Source organism: Calonectris borealis, chromosome 7 (assembly GCF_964195595.1).
Source record: "Calonectris borealis chromosome 7, bCalBor7.hap1.2, whole genome shotgun sequence".
In the NCBI taxonomy this organism is placed as follows: Eukaryota; Metazoa; Chordata; class Aves; order Procellariiformes; family Procellariidae; genus Calonectris; species Calonectris borealis.
The window spans coordinates 41,440,394-41,461,663 of NC_134318.1; the positions used below are offsets into that span (position 1 = coordinate 41,440,394).

General features: G+C 39.1%; 1 protein-coding gene across 2 annotated transcripts in view; it reads left to right on the plus strand.

Moving 5' to 3' along the window:
- The window catches only part of DOCK1 (dedicator of cytokinesis 1), a 321,757-nt gene that overhangs the window by 89,611 nt on the left and 210,876 nt on the right, over positions 1-21,270 (plus strand). For both annotated transcript variants that reach the window (XM_075155288.1, XM_075155289.1), the window contains exons 25-27: positions 231-337; positions 12,344-12,471; positions 14,939-15,034. In XM_075155288.1, coding sequence (XP_075011389.1) covers positions 231-337; positions 12,344-12,471; positions 14,939-15,034 — 331 coding nt within the window. The remainder of the gene's footprint in view (positions 1-230; positions 338-12,343; positions 12,472-14,938; positions 15,035-21,270) is intronic.

A 21,270-nucleotide genomic window follows, 5' to 3' on the forward strand; every position in this document is an offset into this window, starting at 1 on the left:
GAAACATGGGAAAAGAGTGTAAAACTGAGATAAAAGGGAGAGGGCAAAAGAAAAGACAAAACACTAAACAGACATATTAAAGATAATTCACATTAACTCTTTTATGTCTGGAAAAAAATGAGTTTGCTTGTCCAAAAGTATGTAGTTGTTTATCTTGTTCTGTGCTATTGGATTTTTTTACCTATTTTGGAGAGAGATTAATATATTTTTACTTGTCCCTTTGTATGTAGCAAACTCTTTACTGAATTCATCCTAAACGTTCCCGTGAGCCGGCTCACAATCCAGAAGCTATACTGCTTGATAGAAATAGTTCACAGTGACCTCTTCACGCAGCACGGTAAGCAGGACCTTTGCAACCATTAAATGGTTGCATTATTCATTGTCTCCAGATCTCTGCTAGTGCAAGGTTTGTCCTTGGTGCCGAACACAGTGGAGGTTGTAACCAATTAAGGTTGTTCCATTAGAAGAACAAGAAGATTTAAAATAAGTGAGGAAATGCTAATTGACACTTACTGCGGGTTATGGATCATCATGAAGTGAAAGCAAAAACTTGTAATTTTTAATTTAAAAGGGCACTAAGCATCCAGTCTTATTGGCATGTGTTATAACTTTAACTATGATATATTTTATCAAAAACTATTAGTTCAGCTTTTGTGCTCAGTGAAGTTCTATGGAGAAAATGGAAGTTTTTGATGTACTTTCTTTCCAAAGCGTCCTTCTCTCCCTTTAAGCAGTCCCCTAGCCGAAGTAAAACAACATATAAGCCTTTTAGAGTGTGCCGTTCATTCATGCTTTCTTATTTTCTCTTTTTACATTAGTGGGCCAGTGAAAGGTAAGTTCAAGCACTTGTCTTACAGATTTCTTCATTTGAGGTGAAACATTTTATTCTTTTTCTAGATGACTGCAAGTTAAACTAACCTAAGCTAAGTGTTTATGCGCTGTCAGAAGAAGTTAATGAGGGAGCAAATAGGCAATGGTTCAATGATAAAGGAAATCTGAAAGGATTCTTCTGTCAGATCAAAAATGCTGGGACCATGTGATGCAAAGTGCTAATAAAACAAACTTTTCTGGTTCCAGTTTAAAAAATGTTCTTGGTGGATTGGCTTTGTACTGGCAGGTCTTACAGCAGATCAGGTAATGTCTAACCACAGCTATGTAACTTTCGCTGGATCTAGTAACTTTTATTTTCTTCCGGTTAGCAAACAAGTATAAAGCCAACACAATCTATGCTGCAATCTGTTGTGCTATTTAATTCACAAAACTGTGTGCGTTTGCGCCTGGTGCAGTTCAGCGGCACTGCTAGAAGGTGGGGTATTGCATGGATCTGGTACTGACATCTGTGGAATTAAGTACGGTTGCTCTTTCTACTTCTTTCTGCTTGGAAGTTTTATTTCTGATTTTGCACAAGTAGCAATGAAGAATGATGTTCAAAGAACAAGCTTTACATTTTGATGGCACTTTTTACTTAGACTGAATTTGCAGTAAGGTTATTCTCCAAGTTTGATTTATAACAAGTACCTGTAAAATTATTTGGTCTATATGATACATGTTACATGCAAGTTTAAACCTTAAACTTTGGGTTAAAAAAAAGAAGTCTAATGAGAATTAGGACTGAAAGATAGAGAACCTGGAGAGTCTGAACCTTTCAGGAAAGAGATGGAGCTTTTCCATAAGGAAGCCTTAAGCAGAGTTACAGTCTCACCTGAGCAACAAGGCATAACACAAGTTGTAAATTTACTTCCTGCAGTTACGGATGGTGATGAAGTAAGAATAAATCTCTGAAAAACAGAGTCTACCAGCCATGTCACCACGTACTGCACCAGCAAGTCCAAATGCAGTTCAGCTTGATTTTCGCTTTTGAGATCTTCTTTTGAAATTATTCAGCCATTATGAGCCACATCAAATGTTTTTATTCTGAATTGCAGGGTTTGCAAGAATAAAAAGGAGGAATGCAGATGGAGTTGCTGGTGTTGGGGCTTGGGTAAAATGGTTCTAATATCTCTGAAACCGTTTTAATGTTTGCTGTTTCAGATACATACATCAATGTTACTCCTTTCCTTCATTCATTCTCAGCTTGCTGTCTGTGTAGTAATTTTTCCTTCTAGCTGCTTTCAGATTGCAAGGTCTTTGCGGCAGAAGTCAGTAAGGTATTATTATACTTGACTGTCTTGGATGGGAGGAAATGAGATAACTCAGATAAAACAAGAAATTATGACTATAAAAAGTACTCCTAAGGAAGGCTATAGGGGCACATCGTGTATTTACTATATTAATCGTTGACTTCCCTCATTCAACCAATTTCATTTTCAAAGGTGGAAGGAGAAATTGTGTGTGGCTGGTTTGTTTTTTAAACCTAACTCTCAAACTCAGCCGTTTGGGTTGCAGCGAATGGTATATTCCAACATTATTCTGTGTAGAGCTCCTGAGAAATTTAAATGAATCGGTCTTAATAGCAGGGTCATTAATCTGAACTCAGTCCAGTTTTGTTGACAGAACAGTACTACTTAATGGCTTTTGGATCTTATCAGGAGGCTCCTAACCAGGGGTTTTCATGTCACTGGCTGTTAAGAATGTCTTAAATCTAACGTGCTTCAGTGGAGTTGCATTGGAGATTCAAGGCACGTATGCTGCTAGCGCTGCCCAGCTTGGCGTGTGTGGCACGGTCTGACTGCACGGGACACTCGCTTCACCCCGCTGCAGCTCAGCTGTACCGGAGCGGTGCTGTGCGCGAGGGGATGGAGCCGGGCACTGAGGAGGACTCGCGGAGTTCGGTGCGGCAGTGATGTGGCTGTGCCGCTTCCCACGGGCTCTATTAGCGTACACGCCTCTGCGCCGCCATCCTTCAGTATGGTTACATGTCACCTCATATATGTATGCATTTTTTTTGTGCGTCGATAAACAAAGCATTATCTTGAAAGCTTCTCTTGCCACTAATTCTCTATAAAGCTTGTGTCTGGAGAACCAGTTGTACTGGGTACCTTTCATAAACACTAAAATTCACTTGAAAATATATTAAATCCCTAGCCACAGCCTTTAAATTCCGCCCCCCGCCTTGCTCTGTGGGTTTGAGTTCTTATTGCTAAAACATAGTTCGAGTGCCTCTTCTCCTCCTCATTGATTCAATAATTTTTAACTGATAGGCAATACTTTCATATAAGCATCCAACTAATCCTTTATCATATTGCAAAAATGAGATTTTCTTTTCTAAAAGCAATGTGCAGTACAGGATTGTGGAATTGATGGAAAGCTGTAAAATGTACCGAAAATCAAACAGCATTTCATCAGTGTATTTCTGTTGGAGAAAAATGCTCTAATTCTGTGCTTTGAGAGGTCAAGGAAGATTTATTTGTGTCTCCAGAGGAATTAAAATTCAAAATACATGAATTTGTGAAGCTTGAAGGATTTTGGGGTGAGAGGGGTGGGTGCGTGAAATAGTTTGCTAAAGCATTGTGCTTGAAGAATGATGTTGAGTGATGGATGGTTCAGTGGTCGTTATGAAATCTGAAGAGTTTGGGACCTTGGATGAGAATGTACTATGGTGGTGTGGTTTGCACGTCTTTAAAAAAGGATGTAAAATACAGTTTTAAAATTTGTTCACTTCTTTTCTGGTTATTTCATGTGCCATTTATATGTTTCTGAAATTCAAGGTAACTTTTCTTCTTTGGAGAACTTGTACTTATTTTTAGTAAGGTTTCTTCAGCCTGAGCGGGAAAACCCTGTACATTCCTTAGGTTTTGGTGCTTTTGTCCTAACAGTGGCTCATCATTAAGCCCTAGTACCAAAGGGAAAAAAAGATCAGTATGTAGCTAGTCAGTCAAAGCAATGTTACGCAGAGTGTGTGTGTGTATTTGTATATATGTATTTGATAGGAGAATAGAAGCTAGGTGACTTCAAGGAGCATATTTTTCCAAGCTTGTGGTTATTTAGAGGCCAACAAGTAGAAGTCATCTCTCTGTATAGACTAAATCTGTATCAGATCTTCACGCTTCTAGTTTCTGTCCTTGAAACAACAAATATTCAAATTTGACTAAGAAGAAAAGAATTTGTTGATTCCCTCTTAACAGAGACAGCTGTTTCTGCCCATTTTCAGAGGTTATATTCATCGAGTTCAAGGCCTGTTTTCACATCTTAGATGATCTGCTTTTTATCCCCTCCATGTTTGTATCAATAATTTATTATGGCTTTGGCAAAATAGATGTGAATTTTCTTCCGGAAAAGCATAAGGTTGCATCTTGTTTTTCTCGAGTGTGGAAAATAACCCCTAAGGTGGTGATGCTCAATTGCTCTTTTTCTGTTCACACAGGAGACCTGTGTTATACATTGGTTTAGTCTTTGTTCCCTTTCTCACGTGAGGAAACGCTTCCTGGAAGGCCATTGAAAAGATCATTTGGTCATGGCTGCTGCAGAAGTTCTCCGCAGTGCTTAGCACAACTGTTTCTAAGGGCTGAATTACAGGGGTGATCTAAGAGTGTGCCCTTCAGGAGTTTTTTCAAGAGCTAAACTGCCATGTTTTCCCATACTCTCTGTGGATGATTTATCTCCTTTTTGTGTGTATGTATAGCCCAGGTAGTGATATCAGCAGGATAAAGGATAGTTGTGAACAGGGAGATTGGCAGTCTGTGCTTTGGAGGAGTTCATTTGATGCTGTCCCACTCCCTGATTTTTGTGGAGAAGAAAATTACTGGGCTAGAAGTCCTTTGCATAGGGGCTGGATGCTTCTGTAGGGTCTTTGAATACCCCAGTGTTCATCTGGGCTAACTGGGATGCAGCTTTTTGCATGCAGTAAAGCATTTTAAATTGTCAGTGATTAACATCCTGATTCAGCAAGTTATTTGATTTTGAGACTTAAATAGAGCCTTAAATGTACTAGTTCAGACAAATAGGTATACATCTTCCTCAGTGAGGACATAAGTATATCAATACATTCTTACATATGCCATACATACATAATATTTTATGTAGCTATCTTTATTCATATTTATGTAATGTTTATGTAATCATTATATAAAAATAACTATATATGACCACATAGAAGTAAATGCATGTATAAGTAACATTTATTACCACAATAATTTACATAGATCTGTTACAGTGCACACAAAATCTTTTTTGTCTGTGTAAAGCAGCAAACTTTTGATTGAGACCAACACTGCATCTCTTCCTCCCTTCATGTCCCCCTCTCCTCCAAAAAACCCCTACCTCAAACCCCGAAACAGAGGAAGCATTTCTTTAGATTAGCACCTGAAACAATTCTGTGTGGTAAAAGTCTTCTGTAAGAGTATGTCCAAATGTAAGTATGAATTTAAAAATTAGTGTGAAACAGTTTTATAACAACCTAATGCATGTTTTCAGTTCTAAATGTGTAAGGACTTATGATTGGTAGTTAAATGAAGTGTGTTATCTATGCAAATGTCAAAATTTTGGTTTTATGTAAATAGTGATTTATCGGATTTGTTTTGTCCCATAGAGTTGTTTGTATTCTCTCTTGCTTTGTTTTACAAATGACTTCCAGCTAATTACCAAGTGAGCTGCGTAGCTGCTGTATTCTTAGACAGTTAAGAAATCTAGTGATTTCTCCATTAGGAAATTGCTAAATATTAGTAGACAGCATATAGCATTTATAAAAGTTCTTATTGTTTAATTATGACTAAAATTACAATCTTTGTCTCCATGCTGTGTAGCGGAAGTGAGGTTACTAAGCATAGGTTTTATTTTTTTGGCCACATTAACTAAATGAACCATAAAATAAAGAAATGCATTTGTCGGTGTCCCTCCAAATGAAATGTTTTTAAATTGACAAAAATTTATTGCGTGTATTTAGCTTCAGCATAGTTCCTATGTCAGTGTTTCATTTGAAGTCTTTGCTTGGATGCTCATAAGTTGATAATGCCTCCTGAGCATCCTTTTATCAAGATTAATATTTTATTCTCGCTGCACATTCCTGTGACATTAATCATTGCGGGTTGGACTTGTGCAGTAGAAAACAGATGTCGAATTATTGTTGTCTGTAATCATTGTGCATCATACTCATGAGCTATCTCCAGAGCTGGCTTTTGAGCAGGAGACTAATGTTATAGACTATAGATTTATCAAGGTTGCCCATTAATCAGGGCTGGGAGGTGTTTGTGACAGGCAGGCTGATGAAGGTTAACCTTTCCTCTTCTGCACTTCTAAGTAATCAAGATACAATTGATCAACCCAGTGTTTTTCAAAATAGTTTATAGCAAAGGATGCACTTAAAATCTTATCTGCTCACAGAGCATATAATAGTACGAGATTTGTTTAAAAATACAGAGGTATTTGTGTGTGTGTGTGTTGGTGGGTTCCATCTTTGGATTTTGTTGCCTTCTAGCTCTTGTATTTTAATAGAGGTATCTGGAAAACCTTAAAACGATGGAATTGTTTCAGTAGCTCTTTCTGCTTCAGTCCAAAGTGAAGCTGGGATCTGTTGTGTGCTTAGAAACCAATGGGACAAAGGTGTCAGTCTACTGGGAGCGACTTTGCAGCGACAGAGCTGCGGTGCTGGGGCAGCACCCGAGCCCGCTCCAGCGGCACGGGGCACCCTTGCATCAGCGAGGGCCAGCTGCGTGCTGCGCCGCCTTAACAGGACCTAGGCAGCAGGGCTAGGGAAGTGTTTCCGATACCCTGCAAGAAGGCCTTTAAAAACTGCAAGAGAAAGGAAAAGTATGTAAAAATCATCCAGTATGTAAATAGGATTTTATGACCTGTCAGATGCTGAGTATCATGAAGTACCCTTTTGATTTTAGACAGAGCTTTCGTCTTTCCCATAGGCAATATTTATTCCTTTTTGCCTGCTGCAAAGTAAGCTCTATATCAGTGTTTCTTCCTTAGCATGAAAGTTCCATTGGTAATTTGAGAGCCAAGTAATCTTCAGAAAGATTTCACAGTGTTGGTGCTTGCACAGTTCTCTAGGGTGTGGGTGTGTGGTTTTTTTCTTGGTGCTGGTTTATAGGCTTGCTTGTTTGTTAGTTTATTTTTAAGTCTGGGAAGGATCTGGATCTTTTTATCAAGTATCCAGCACACCTTGACGCTTTGTTTTATCCTCCCATGTTCTAAAACCTACAACAGCTACAAACCAAACAGCAGATGTTCACAAGTTGTTGAGGAAGGCAGAGAGCCTGTAAGGTGGTAGCTGAGGAGCGTTGTCAAGTCTACCCAAGGGAACTTAGTCTTTTGTATAGGTTGTGTAATTCTAAATGAAGTAGTATGACAAATCAATTAGTTTTTCCTTTCTCAGAAATTCAACTTGAATACCTTCCCTATTGATTAGAGCATACTCTAGACAATCTAACTCAAAGGTGACATAGCTGCAATTTTCGCCTTCTGCATGCTTGCAGATATTAAATTGATCTTTGACCGTTCTCTACTAGCAGGGCTTAACGGGGACATGAAACATTTTCAAACCTCTAATTAGAGGCCTTTGGAAGTTATTAAAGATTGATTCACCTCGCAGGCTTTACAAAGGCATGTTCATATGTCTTTGCTGGAGTGCTTAGCAACTGGGTGTCAGGGTTCTTTCTCTCCCCTGCATTTGGTGAAAGGACTGTGCTACACCACTGTTTTGTGGGTTTTTTCTTAATCTGCTCTTTTCTTTCCAAGTTACTCAAAACCTAAGGTGACGACGTACACTGAGGTTTCACAAATGTGGAGGCAGAAGGCTGTAATCATAAAGCATCTCTGGGGCAAATGGACTGAGCTGAACTAGGCCATTCATTGGGTTGAAATTTATATGGAGAATTAGCAGTTAATTTTGACGTGCAGCCATCTGGTGATTCCTGTCATGTAAGAACAGTCTGAGTACTTGAGCAAGGAAGGGAACGTTTTTTTGGGATAGGAGTGAGAGGTCAAGGGCTGGAGCAGTTCAGAGGCAGAAGTTTAAAGTGAATGTAAAATGGTGATTCTACAAAATACATGGCAAGTCAATACCAGGAAAACCTTCTTTATCTAATGGCTGGATTTTCACTCATAATTTCTTTTTTCTCTTCAGGGGGGTGCTATATTGGTTGGTTTTGGTTTTTTTTTTGGGGGGGGGGGGTGTTGTTTGTTTCTTGGGTTTTTTTTTTGTTGGGGTTTTTTGTTTTTTAGCTAAGGTTATACATTTGAAATATGTGACAGCAAACTATTACTTTAAATGCACATATATTGTTGTCTACCATATTAGGGCAGTTTGGAGACTTCATTTTTGTATAAATAGCTTCAGATCACTTAATGAGCATCCTGGTAAATAAACTCTTTCAGCGGGGTCAATTCCGTTTAGCCCTTTTTTTCACAGAGATCACCACTTCCTTTCACTTTTAATATCTGTATAGATCTGATGAAGATGTTTGTTATTAGATTTGGATCTTTTGTAATCCAATCCTCTGCTACCTAACGGAAATGAATATGAGGGGATGTGATGAAGTCATGGCTAGGTGTATTTCCCCATGTAAATACATTGCAGGGTCTAATGTCTGTTTCTTGAGGCAAAAATTTCAACAAACGCACCATGATTTTTCTCCTTTTTGAGCTATAAAGCTGGAGGTTAAATGACCAAGAAGCAATTAAATAGATAACCTCTGCATTGAAGAAACTAGCCCTTCAGAGTACTTTCTTTGAATGAGAGCCCATTTGTGTGTTCCTGGTGAACATGTACTTATGTGAGTCACTTGAGACTCACTTGAGGAGTATTTCTCTTGAACTGCTAGAAGTTGGGTGTGCTTGTACACTGTTATTTCTCATTCTCCATGTGTGAGCTTACAAGGCAGAATGAGGATGCTGCTGTTTCAGTTCCTCTCTAGCATCTTGTGAGATGGAGAGCTCTCTATTCTGCATTATAGCATGGTTTTCTTGATTATTTTTTATGTCAGTGACTTTTATTTTTCCCCATTGTGCAGTTTGCGAAAGCAGTATTCCAGCCTTTGTGCTGTGTATCTTGCCATAGGGACGAGTTCGTGGAGGTGCTCCTCTTTCTTGCTCTGTAGGAGGCCAAAGGCTGTGGTCACCGATGACCTGAGAGTCCTGAAGCGGAGAATAGTTCAAGTCATTGCAGTTGGACCTTACGGCACTGGCTGGAGGCTTCTGGCAGACTTTGGACAGAGACTGTTTCCCTGTGAAGTCCGTCTTTATCTCATCCATCCTGTTTCCTCTTCTTTTTTAGTAGCAAAAGCAAGTCCTCTTGAGCCCATACCTTATCGCTGAGACTCATCAAGGGAGAGTAATTTTCACCTTGGCACTGAGTTTTTAATGCCTATATCAATTTTTCCACTGCAAGCCAAAACACACCACCGTAAGCATGTATTGATCTCTTCATCCTTGGCAGCCCTTTGCCTCCTAGCTGTCAGTTTTTTCTGGTACCTGCAGTGCATATTTTAGCACTGGTGATACTGCCTTGTCCATCCCGTGCTTGTAACCAGTAGACTGTCAGCTGAGCCTCAATTTTCACTATGGAGGGATTTTGAAGTTGGCACCTGTGTGGCACCCATGCAATGCAATTGAGTACTCTCTTACTCTTCTATAGCACTGACACCTTGGCACCCGGGGTGCGGCATCTCCTAAATACTGACGAGAATCATCAGGAATGGTTGAGGGTGGAAGTGCACATTCTGTCTCTGGACGTCTCTTCAGCAAAAGATGAAGCTAGTAAAGGTACTTAATTCTGGTGAATCAAAGCCAGGGTCACCATCTTTTGGCGATGCAGATCTTCATCAGCCTTTGAGCTACTGGTATTTGGTGTAGCTTCTCAGCACCGATTTGCTCATTCTGTAACTCCTGCCTATCCTCACTGCCTCTGGATGCCAGTTACGTCCACTGCAAAAGGAGAGAGACCAAATGTGTATCAATATGGCCTCAAGTTGCGCCAAGAGAGGTTTAGGCTGGACATTAGGAGAAATTTCTTTCCTGAAAGCGTGGTCAGGCCTTGGAACAGGCTGCCCAGGGCAGTGGTGGAGTCACCATCCCTGGAGGTATTTAAGAGATGCGTAGATGAGGCGCTTAGGAACATGGTGTAGTGGGCGTGGTGGTGTTGGTTTGACAGTTGGACTCGATGATCTTAGAGGTCTTTTCCAACCTTAATGATTCTATGATTCTAATAAAGGGAATGTTTGGTTGCAGAAGGAGCTTCCGCTGTTGAGTAGCACTCTACTGCTACCAAGAGGAGGCTTCCTAGAGTTGAAAGCGTTACTTTGAGCTATTGATCTCTTGGCTTCTCAGGAAAGTGTTAGGTGTAATGCTTAATAAGTGCTTTCACATTGCAATATGGGGTCATCCCCTCTTAACTGAGATTAATCTTTCGTTTTCATTTTTTAGTCTTGTGCCTCATGCTGTGGTCTGTATGTTACTCGCACTCTTGATGTCGGGATGGTGATGTTTACTGGTCCAGAACTATTGAAAATCCTCTTAAATAAAGACTTAATTGAGTGCTCATGAGCATTTCTGAATGTTCCAGGGACTTCAGCTTTTGTGTGAAAATAATCTCTAAGCAATGATATAGTCATTAAGGACTGCCATGAAGCCTCCTCTTGTGAGTCATCCATATGCCATCAAGTCCAAGCAATTTGGGTAATATCACTAAAAAAAAATGTCAGTGTGTTATATCTTTTGTGTGGCTGTCAAGAGCTTCATCTGTATTTTCCCAGATACTGTATAATTAGAGATCTCACGGGCCAACAGCCAATGTAGCATTTGACAAAGTAAATTCTTCGGTCACGTTTTCAGAGATTGTCGGCCAGGTGGATTTTATTGTACAAGGGCGACTCTTTGGAGTGACCCATGTTGTGATAGTGTATGTCCATGTGTCAGGAAAATAAAAATTTCTTAACGGTAACTATTGTTTTTCAAGATACTTTGTTCACGTGCATATACACACATAACTGTGCTGCTTTCTGTCTGTCTTACACATATGACTTCTCTGAGAAAAAGCTGCTTGCCAGCTTGGTAGTCCAGCCGCTTTAGTATAGAGACGTAGTACACCTTCGGGCAAAGCAGACCTCGCATCTTCTTCCATGTGTACATGAGATAGTTGGGCAGACTGGTAGGGAAAGGGTCTTGGGAACTGGTGTCTAGTAGGGTAAAATAGTTGGAAAAGTCTCATGGTTTTCTTCTGTTCCTGTTCTACAATGTTACTTAGAGGAGGTGGAAAAATACCAAAATGTTCTTAATTCTTCCTCGTCCCTTTCTGCTCTCCTTTCCCTCACCCCCAAAATATGTTTTAGTACTATGCTGATGGTATATACATTGTGTAACTTAATTGTCATTATTCCTTCTTGAGTAAATCTGATGAACAAGAATAACCAGTTCCCCTCCTTTGGGCATGGATTTATTTGGGGGCTGGGAATGGGGGCGGCTAAAGGGTTTTAACTTCACTCTTTCCTGCTTTTGCGGATAAAGTGTGCATGTTTCTAGTCTCATGCTGTGGTTGGTTGCAGCTGATGCCACCATACAGAAGGCAGGTATCTCTGGCTGTGCCAACTCTCCTAAAGGAAAAAGAGCATGGTCCAGAGTTAGGAGTGAACCCTAGGTCCCTGCACTCCCTCTCTGCAAGACAATTTGCAGGTTATACCTTAATTAAATTCATTAGATCAGTGCCCCAGTGTTACCTGCTGGTAGGTTTAGGAGTATCAATCTTTGCCTTATTTCCCTTACATTCTTGACTTGAGCCAAAATGTTGAGCTCCATTATTTAGCTCCACATCCATTTTCTTCATCTTCCCTATCTCTCTCTGCAGGACCTGTACTTGCCTTGTACAGGCAACTACATCTGAATATCAGCATAAAGTATTTCAGCAGCATTTTTTGAGCTATAAAAGACCATGTCACGCAGCTGCATGTTAATGTGAATAACATCATACATCTCAGTAAATCATGTTTGCATGGTTAGGCTGTACTGCGTTGATAACCGGTACAGGTAAGGTAAAAGAAGTTTAATACACCTTGCCAATGTTCAACCAGTTAAGCAAGCGTGAAGCTAAGCTTGTATGTAATGCTTTGAGTCATGCTGTGTGATGGCGCTGAATAGGTCCAGTTAATCAATGTTTTTAAGCACAGGCAGTTAACATCAGTGAGACCACTCAAGGATTTTGCTGAACTGGGGCTCGTGGCGGCGCAGGTGGGAGGGTAGTGCTTGTCCAAGCATTACTAACCTAATGACTCTTTTTCACTTGCTTATAACTTTTTCAGGTTTTTATGGTTTTGGTTGAAAAGCAGGTGACTGGAAATCTGGAAGTTATCTTCTTTTTCCTAATTTTTTTTTTTTTTAATCTTATGTAAGCACTGAAGCAGATTGGCTATTTAGGCAGTGCTGTGAAGTTATTTAAAGCTGTGTATGTAACCTTATGTTTTGTGTGCAGACTGCAGGGAAATCTTGCTGCCAACAATGACAGATCAGCTGAAGTATCACTTGGAAAGACAAGAAGATTTGGAGGCTTGTTGCCAGTTGCTGAGTAACATCCTGGAAGTGCTTTACAAGAAAGATGTGGTTAGTATCGTACATTTCTGTGATGATTAGCACTTAAAAGAAATGGATCTTAGTAGAATGAATTAAGCAGGTAACTCCTGATGGCTTAGATTTTTTCTTTGCTTCCCCCCCCCCGCCCCAACCAGTCTCTTTTAAGTTGTCTTTGTAGGTGATCTTCACCAGTGATGAAGATGTGTTGTGTGACATCTCGGGATGTTTCTTACTGCTTCTGAGGCACATCCAATTCAGCACTATTACCCAATAACACTTTTCCAGACATTAGTTAGATAGTGAGTAAGTAGATATTCTTAGGAGTTCAATCTTTCTCTTACATGATGTCTGGCCTCTGCCAGATGGAAAATGTTTGTTTTGGTTTGTCTTGGTTTTTTTTCCGCATGAGCATTTTGGGAAATGCACATTTGAGTTGTGTTGATACTGGCCTGCTAGGCCAGTGTGAAGGGGTGTGCGCGCGGGTGCGTGTGTGTAGATACGCACAGGCACACACGCGTGCGTGCACGCACACACTGTTGTTGACAAGCAAACTTGTTTAGCTTTTTGAAGTGCCATTTAAAGTTGGCTAATAGAATTCTCCACCTCAGTAAGAGAGAACCTGAATTGGAAAGTGATGGTTTCTGCATGTATATTATAACTAGGGTAATTGTCTTACCCATTCAGAATGTAAACGTATGAGGCAGTTGCACATGAGAACCTGTGCAGTGCCCTGAGCTGTTATGCAGATGTGTAACTTGCATAATAGTCCCTTTTTGTCTTCTCTTGACTTCACGCAAATATGCAAATATTGGTGCTTTGCCGGAGAGCTGCAATGATTTGATGCTCTCTTGAAGTTTGGGCTGATGAGGCTGCTGCCTTGAACCTTCATTCCTATGCAGAATCATACACTAATTTATTTGGAAAGGACCTCAGGGGTCAGCTACTCACATCATATCTAGCATCTTATTTGATGATGTTTTCTGGGCTCGTTCTGATTTTGTTTCTTTTTTAAAGTAGTTTTCTGTGACTGCTTCAGAGAGTGGGTTATTTTAAAAGAGGAATTTGTGTTTGACAGCTTGGCTGCTTCTTGTCACTCTTGGTTGGCTGCATTTCTCTCCGTGGTAGCAACTCACTTGCAGCTCCACCATTTCCTGGGCTGAGCTGGAGCAGGGCGGCAAGAGTGGCAGGAGCGGAGCCGAGAGCTGCCCTGCGCCCCTGATGGTTAGCGGCCGGCGGCGAGGGGGCTGCAGAAAATAGATACCCATTTGCTAACAGAGCAGGAGGATGGAGAAGAGGACAGGGAAAGGCGGGAAACACTGCGAGCGAGGAGCGATGTAAAGTAAAATTGAAAATGGGCAGGAGCAGCAGAAGTGCCGGGAGGAGGAAAGTCTTGGAGAGAACTCACAGGAGAGAAAGTAGGGAGAGCTGGAGGGTGGAGAGGAGCAGGGTACTGAGATAGACGCATTCTTCCCTGCGGATGTTCTTGGTACCAGAATTGTAAGGTTTATCCCAAAGACAGATCTGTCAGCAGCAGGAAGAAGAGTCTATACTGGAGCAGTAGCCGTGTATATATGTACCTATGATGGCTCATTCTTCAAATATGCAAATGCATTTTTCATATATGCAAGTCTGCCTTTGATAATTAAGCATAATCCAATGATAAGATGTGGGTTATTATATGGATCCAAGGGCAAGAAAGAAGATGGTTCATAGGAATGTGTGTTTGATGGTCAAGAAGCAACACAAAGAATGCTGCTTCATTTAGACAATTATCTGGGAAAATCCTTACAAATGTTGGCTGTAGAATTGTTTCCCCTTTCCATCTCACAGACCTCTTTTGAAGTCTTCTCCGTCAGGCTACTGGAAACTATGAAGAAGCCTGTTTATAAAGTAAAAGATGGGAGCAAAGCTCATCTGTTTCTTTCTCCTTCTCATGTGTTTTTGGCTTTGGTTCCTGCAGGCATCATTCTGCATGAGGTTTCTGAACTTGTTCGTAAAAGCCAGTTGCTCTAATTCTTTCAAAAATAGTGGCACATTACTTCTAATACAGAAATATTAATTTGAAACAATTCACTGAAATTAAAGTTCCTTAACCAAAGTTTTGCTTTGCTTTTCTATTTCTTTTAATTGAGCTGTTGCAGAATAGCCCCCCAGATTTGGTAATGCCCGTGGGCTTTTGATGTTGGAAAAATGAGTTAGGAAAATAAAATTATTAGGTAACTAAACATCATAGGCTTTGCTATATTTCCAGGGACTTGCTTTTCATTTAAATAATTGTAACAGAACATGTTAATTTATCAGTAGCATGTACTAATAAAATAGACTTTGCATGGTGTTTGTTAAAATGGGAGACTAGTTTTCTGCTTCTGATCAACACCAGTGAGGGATGTTTTATTTAACTTTCACAAGACAGGCGAATTTAAAGGTAAACATAAATAGTTCAATTGTATTGGTGTCTGTTGTATCTAGTTACCACTAATTTATTCTTTTTCCTTAGGGGCCAACACAACGGCATGTCCAGATAATCATGGAAAAGCTATTGAGGACAGTAAACAGAACAGTCATTTCCATGGGACGTGATTCGGAGCTCATTGTAAGTGTCTCTTGATGTAAACTTAAATACCTCTGTCACATCTTTTTGAACCTGACTGTAATAGGATTTAAATCCCAGGTGACCCAAAGCAATCAAAACCTTCTGTAACTGTCTTTGTGTTCAGTAAGCTGTAAAACATTGGCTTGTAATTTTTCTGTGGTTTATACAGGGAGGGAAAAAATACTTAAAAAATACCGGTGACCCGGTGATTAGCCAGATTTTAGATGTCTGTGTTAACCAAAATGATGTATTATTTGTAATTGGTCAGCTGAAAAGTGTGAAAATGAGAGACTTGCATGTGTATTACCACATTAGCAATCGTTTGACTCTACAAGCATTTGCTTGCCTTTTTTGACTGCAACTGAGATAACCAAGATAACGGCAATATTCGAATGATTGAAGAAGAGGGCCCCAAATTATTACATTTTGAAAACCTAGAGGAAGGACTGATGCAGTAGCTGCAAGTTATCATGTTCCACTTCGGTGGCATAGCGCTGTGATTTAAAGCCTAGCATTTGAATTTTTCAACTGTATCATTCATATTAGTCTAAATAATGAAAAAAATAGTGAGGCCTATTGATATCTAAAGTGGGGATAGATCTTAGTGTGTTTTTGGGAGTCTTACAGCGTGTTTGCCTTTACCTTATATTCTTCCTTAGGCGTCTGCATCTGGCAACTGATACATAGGAAACTGGTCAAAGTGGACCAGATTTCTCATCTGTCTGAGTAGCTGTCCTTCTGTTCTACATTAACTTGGTTCAGTTTGGTTTGATACGCTGATTTCTTTCTTAAAAAAGGGTTTGTTTGTTAGTCAGATATATCTGAGTCCGTTAGCACTTCCTTTTTTTGATCTCCCCTTTCTTTTCTGCTTTTATTTCTCTGTGTAATTGCACACAGTGATATTTGACTTTTTATGACAAGGTGCTCTGTCCTCAGCACATCTTATTTATCTACTCCTGTTCCGTTTACTTGGCTTATGGTGGTGCTTGTGTCTGCAAACATACTGCAACTTTAGTTTTGTCTTTAGTGCATCATTCACTAACTTTTTTTTGTCTTCCACTTTTATCACTTTGATTTGCAATAATAGTTTTTGTCATAAGAAAGTGGTAATGGATCACCAGGTCCATCCTTGTTGGAGCAAGAAATGGTTATGAGTACAGATCATTCTTACAGAATACTGGGATGCTGGGATGCAGTACCAGTGAAAGGAAGACAAAAGCTTTATATGTTGTTGTTAATTTCTGTGGTAACACATAAAGTATTAATAATATGCAGAATAGATATCTTAATATCTTTCTGTACAAGGGTACACAACTTTACTTCTTCCCCAGTTGTGCAGGTGGTGTAATCTTGTAAGACATATATACAGGAAACTTCTTCAGTTACGGTTAGGATGTGAATTAATTATTGTTTTGATGAACATGATTTAGATGATATTTTAAAATGTTAATTATTCCTTTTGCATTTATCAAATTAAATTGCAAAACTTCTCCTGTATATATTTTAACTAAGTACAGTTGTATTAAAAATATCCATAGTCATCACAAATACAGGTTGAACTCACTCTATCCGCACACTCTGTAATTATGTAATGAGTATTAATAGGACCGGGTGTTTTCAAGGAGTACTTATCCTATCTTAAAATTAAGTCTGTTGCTGAAAGGGTCCTCCTGCGATCAACCAGTAACAATTCATTTTTGTGGCATCAGCAAAGCAGGAAAAGTAAAATGCAAGTGATAATTAGCAAGCATAATCTGACCTCTCTTGGATCAGAATCAGGTTGAAATTATGTATTAACTTTTCTTTTGTCAATACTAGTACAGTTTTACCTGGAACTTATATTAGAGAATTAACCATACAAGATGAGTAGAAGGAGGGAATTTTCAAAAGAAAGGATCTTACAGAGGCATAGTTCAAGTAATGATAACTTTTTTCAAAAGAAGTAAAATACAGGACATAGCAATTTGTTTCTTATATAAGGATAGCTATATTGGTGTACTAAAGCTGGCATGATTTTACCTTGAAGAAATTCTTAGCTGTGTCATCTTCATCCAAAATCTAATGTTGCATAATCCACTTTAAATATAAAAAAAGACCTTGGATCAAAAATACAGAGAAATTGGCGTTTACTCCTGTAGACATGAACTATATATACATTAAGATTTATCAGTTGTTAGCTTCATTCTGGAAGCATTCCTCTGAGGATCCTGCTTTGAATAGCTCAAACGAATGGAAGACACAGCCCTCCTCGTCCGAGACAAGACTTTTTTCTGTTAGGTAGCAATATAGAAACAGAGACTCATAATCCCCTTGCAGTGTCAATCAAGTTTGTTTAATTTCACATTCTTTACAAACTTCTGTTCTAATCACTGTGGAACTACTGTGGCATTTGGGATGCATGAACTTTGGGATCTGTAGGGGTAAACATCAAAGACAATTGCTTTGTAGAAATTGTTTCAGGTGATATTTTAATAATATTCTTTGTACACCCTTCTGAGTTTTGCCTGACTTGCACTCATGCTGGTTTTGACTGTGTGATAGGTCAGTGAGAGCTGGTGTTTCTGAGAGGCCGGAGTTTTATGTGATCAGCAGAGGATTGTAAAGAATTTAAGTGGTCAAGTGAAAATGCAGTTATCTTGGAACAGAGGTGGCGAAAGTGGAATGCTTAAATATAATGTGATTTTGCATTAGTGAAGAAAAATCTTCAATAGAAGATGAGGTTGCTAGATGTGCTAGTGTAATGGGAACATAAGACGCTGAATTTACTGTTTCAGGAGGATACGCAATTAGAGGCTATTAAAGGTTTCGCAAATAAGTCCAATGACTTTCTCTACATTGTAGCCTATGGATAGGGTTCTGTATGTCTGATACTGAAGGATTGTTACTGGGTCAGTTCCCTTTGGAAAAACGTGGACGGAAGATGGATGAGTTGTAGTACCTACCTTACCAAAACCCCGACCTTCAGTGTAAGCCAGGGGACCAGCCTGCAGTGATGGTACCAGCACAGTAATCTCTTTAAATGTATTTGCCTCACTGTGTTACAAACATTCCACCTTAATCCAGGAATAAGAAAGGATTTTGGTAACTCTACCTGATGCCTACCGTATCTCAGTCTGAATATGGGAAGTATTGGGTACAACTTTTTAAAGGTTTTTGGTCTTTGGTGTTCCTGTTGAACAGACTGGAAAGATTCTCCAATAGTCTCTTTTGACTTTGCACATCTTTTTTTTGAAGTTTTGCTTCTTTAAATGTGTGAGTTTCTAGATAAAAATCATAAGCTATTTTATCATATACCTTCAAAAGAGAATTATCTTGAAATGAGATAGACCAGTTGTAAGAAGAAAAACTTAGTCAATAAATAAAACGGAGTATAAGCGATAGATTAAAATCTGATTTGACCATAATTTTGGTAGAAGTTGTAGCAAGAAGAATTTAAGTTAACATTTGTGATACTGCATGCTCTCTTCTAGGCTTCAGAACTTGTGAAAAAAAAACCAAACCCTCAGTTTCACTGGTGTCTGTATTAACTAAGATTAAGCACAGTCTGGCCACTTATACAGGTCGTTTCAGTGAAAGCAGTGAATTTATATACTTGAAAATTAGCATTAGTTTCCAGCCTGCTGTATCAAATGAGTTTTTAACATGCATGAAAAAAATCGTGTCACCATTTTAATACTCATTATTTTTGGCTGCTTTTTCCTCTGGAAGTCTCACTGGTATTTTTACTTGATCCGTTTGCTAACTGAGTAGAGGGTTCTGTGCGTTATTGTAGTGAAGGTAAGAACGAGATGCAGTTTGTGGGTGCTGAGTTGTCTGATGCAAGATCGGGGTTCGTTGCTGCTCACAGAAGTTGGCTGCTTTGGGCTACTTTTGCACATGCCTAGGACTAGTCCTGCTTATGGCGCAGTAAAAAGTCACCTATAACAATATCACAAAATCTTTCCTACTGAAGAACATGTTGCCTGGGAAAAAAAAAAGTAAATTGAGCGTGCTTCCTTGAGTCTCTTTTTTGAAGGATAATTTTAAACCATCTCTTCCCTTGCCTAGTAACTTCTGAAGAATGTTGCGTTCCATGTGAGTCAGCATATTGGCCTCCTTCAGTAAATCAGAATTGGCTGGCCGCGATGGTAGGTCCAAAATGAATCGTGACTACTCCCTACTTCCTTGTGGTCAGCAGCTTGGTATGTTTTTCATATACAAAGCCAAGAAAAACAAGCTAGTTGCTGACCTCTTTAATTTCAGAAAGGACATCCAGATGGGGTTTTTGGATCCCTATTTGTACAATTTTTGGAAGATACTTCAGTTGGCAGATTTGTGCAACTGTAAGATCATTGTCTATGAAATAGACAATCTTGGTTCCTTTATGTGGTGGAACAAATCAAATTCCATTTTGATACAGGAAAAAATCTAGCTCATAGATGTAAGAGCGAAGAGCGTAGGAAGTGACTCTACTCCCAAGAGACTCTGTCCTTAAGAGCAGTGGCTCTGAAAAACACGTAGTGGCATATGGTGAATAAAGTCTGTGTGAACACCTGCTGTGATCGGGGGGGAAAAAATGCTGTTTTCAATTCCCCTGGGATGTGTGACTAGGAAGCAGTGGACAGGAGAGGACTTTGACTTCACTGATGAGTGGAGTGTTTCCCATGTCACATTTTTTCCCGCTTTACACTTTTAAAAAAAGGATGTGGTGAAACCGAAACAGAAATGCCGCAGAAATCATCAGAAAGTAGAGAAAGTAAGTGATTTGTGGTGCAAGATGTGAAAGCCATCTGAGGTTAATAGAAAGAAGAGTTAGAGGTGCCCCTCGGTGAGACTGAAGGAGAATCTCTGTGGGGTGAGGAAAGAGGAGGAGCTGGTGACAGCACCGGAGAGTGAGAAATGTGAAGTAGAGCAGAGAATACGGCACTGTGGGAAGTGGACATTCAATCAAAGACAGTGGTGGATTCTCCATCTCCTGGTATCTTCAAGGCAGGATGTCCTTCTGGAAGGCAGTAAAATATGAGTCTAAGTTTAAGTAAAATATGAGTTATTGAGGGTCACGGGAGAGAGTCCTGGGGCTAATGTTATTTAGGAGTTGAAGCTAGCTGTAAATTGTCTTTCTGTGCCTTAAAATCTGTGAAGTTTAGGGTAAATGGGTTCCAAAATGTTGGGGAGAAAGCTTAATTTTCTTTACTGTATTTCTGCAATGTAAAAAATTATACTTTGTTTTATTGAATTGCATGTTTTCTTATCTTTAAAAAACATTTGAAATTATGTATTGCAAACTAATTTCACAAAAACTGAAGTGGTATTTGAATGATGGTCATGATTTTGTTCTATCACTAACACTGAGCTTTTTTATGTTGTAAAATGTAGTATCGCCGGTGCAGCGAATGGGTACGGAGTATGCCCTGCCAATGCTTATCGGAACAAACTGCATTCACCTAAACAAATCGACAGCAAATTTCTAGCACTCCAGTTGTTTTAATAAGCCACAGTTATATTTTATGGATGCTGAAATAATACTAAAAATGGTTTCATGCAGTCCATTTCATTCTTCTAGAACAGACTTGGGTCAGTATAGCAGTTATATTTTAGTGGCAATCCAGTTAACAAATTCCAGTAGTAAAATATAATGCGTGCTATTATACAGATGCTAAAGAAATGGTATAATCTAACAGCGTACTTGATTTTAAAGTGTTCGTGAAAAATGAACCTATTTGATTTTCAAAAAGTGAGTAACCTCTAAACCAGTGAAATTAAAGGCATAGATGGTGGTTTTGCATCTTGAGCAAGAAAAAGCAAACACTTTGTACCGATGGTAGGATTTTTCAGTTTTAATCATTATTTTTTTCAGTTTATCCTGATTTTTAAACTATTTTTACAGTTACTTTTTTTCTATAAGAAAACAAGTGATATTCACATGAATAGTGTTTCCTAGTAGTCCTAAAACAAAGAAGGTGTAGGTGTTGCTTAATGGAAATTATACGGATTCAGAAAATAGCAAGTAATATAAAATCGCTGCAGTATTTATTGACTAAAAAGTATTTTTAAGCATGATAGAGAGGGAGAAGTGCATATAGCAAATTAGTGTATGAAAGTGCATGGTATTGTCAGTGAATTCAGCAAAACTATGTTATGTGCCACATTGAAAGTAAAGATGCATTTTCTTTGTTATAACTTCATACCTGCATTTTATAAGATCTTCTACATTAGGGTGAAAATAGCTTTGTCAGTCACATTTAACTAAAAGCTCT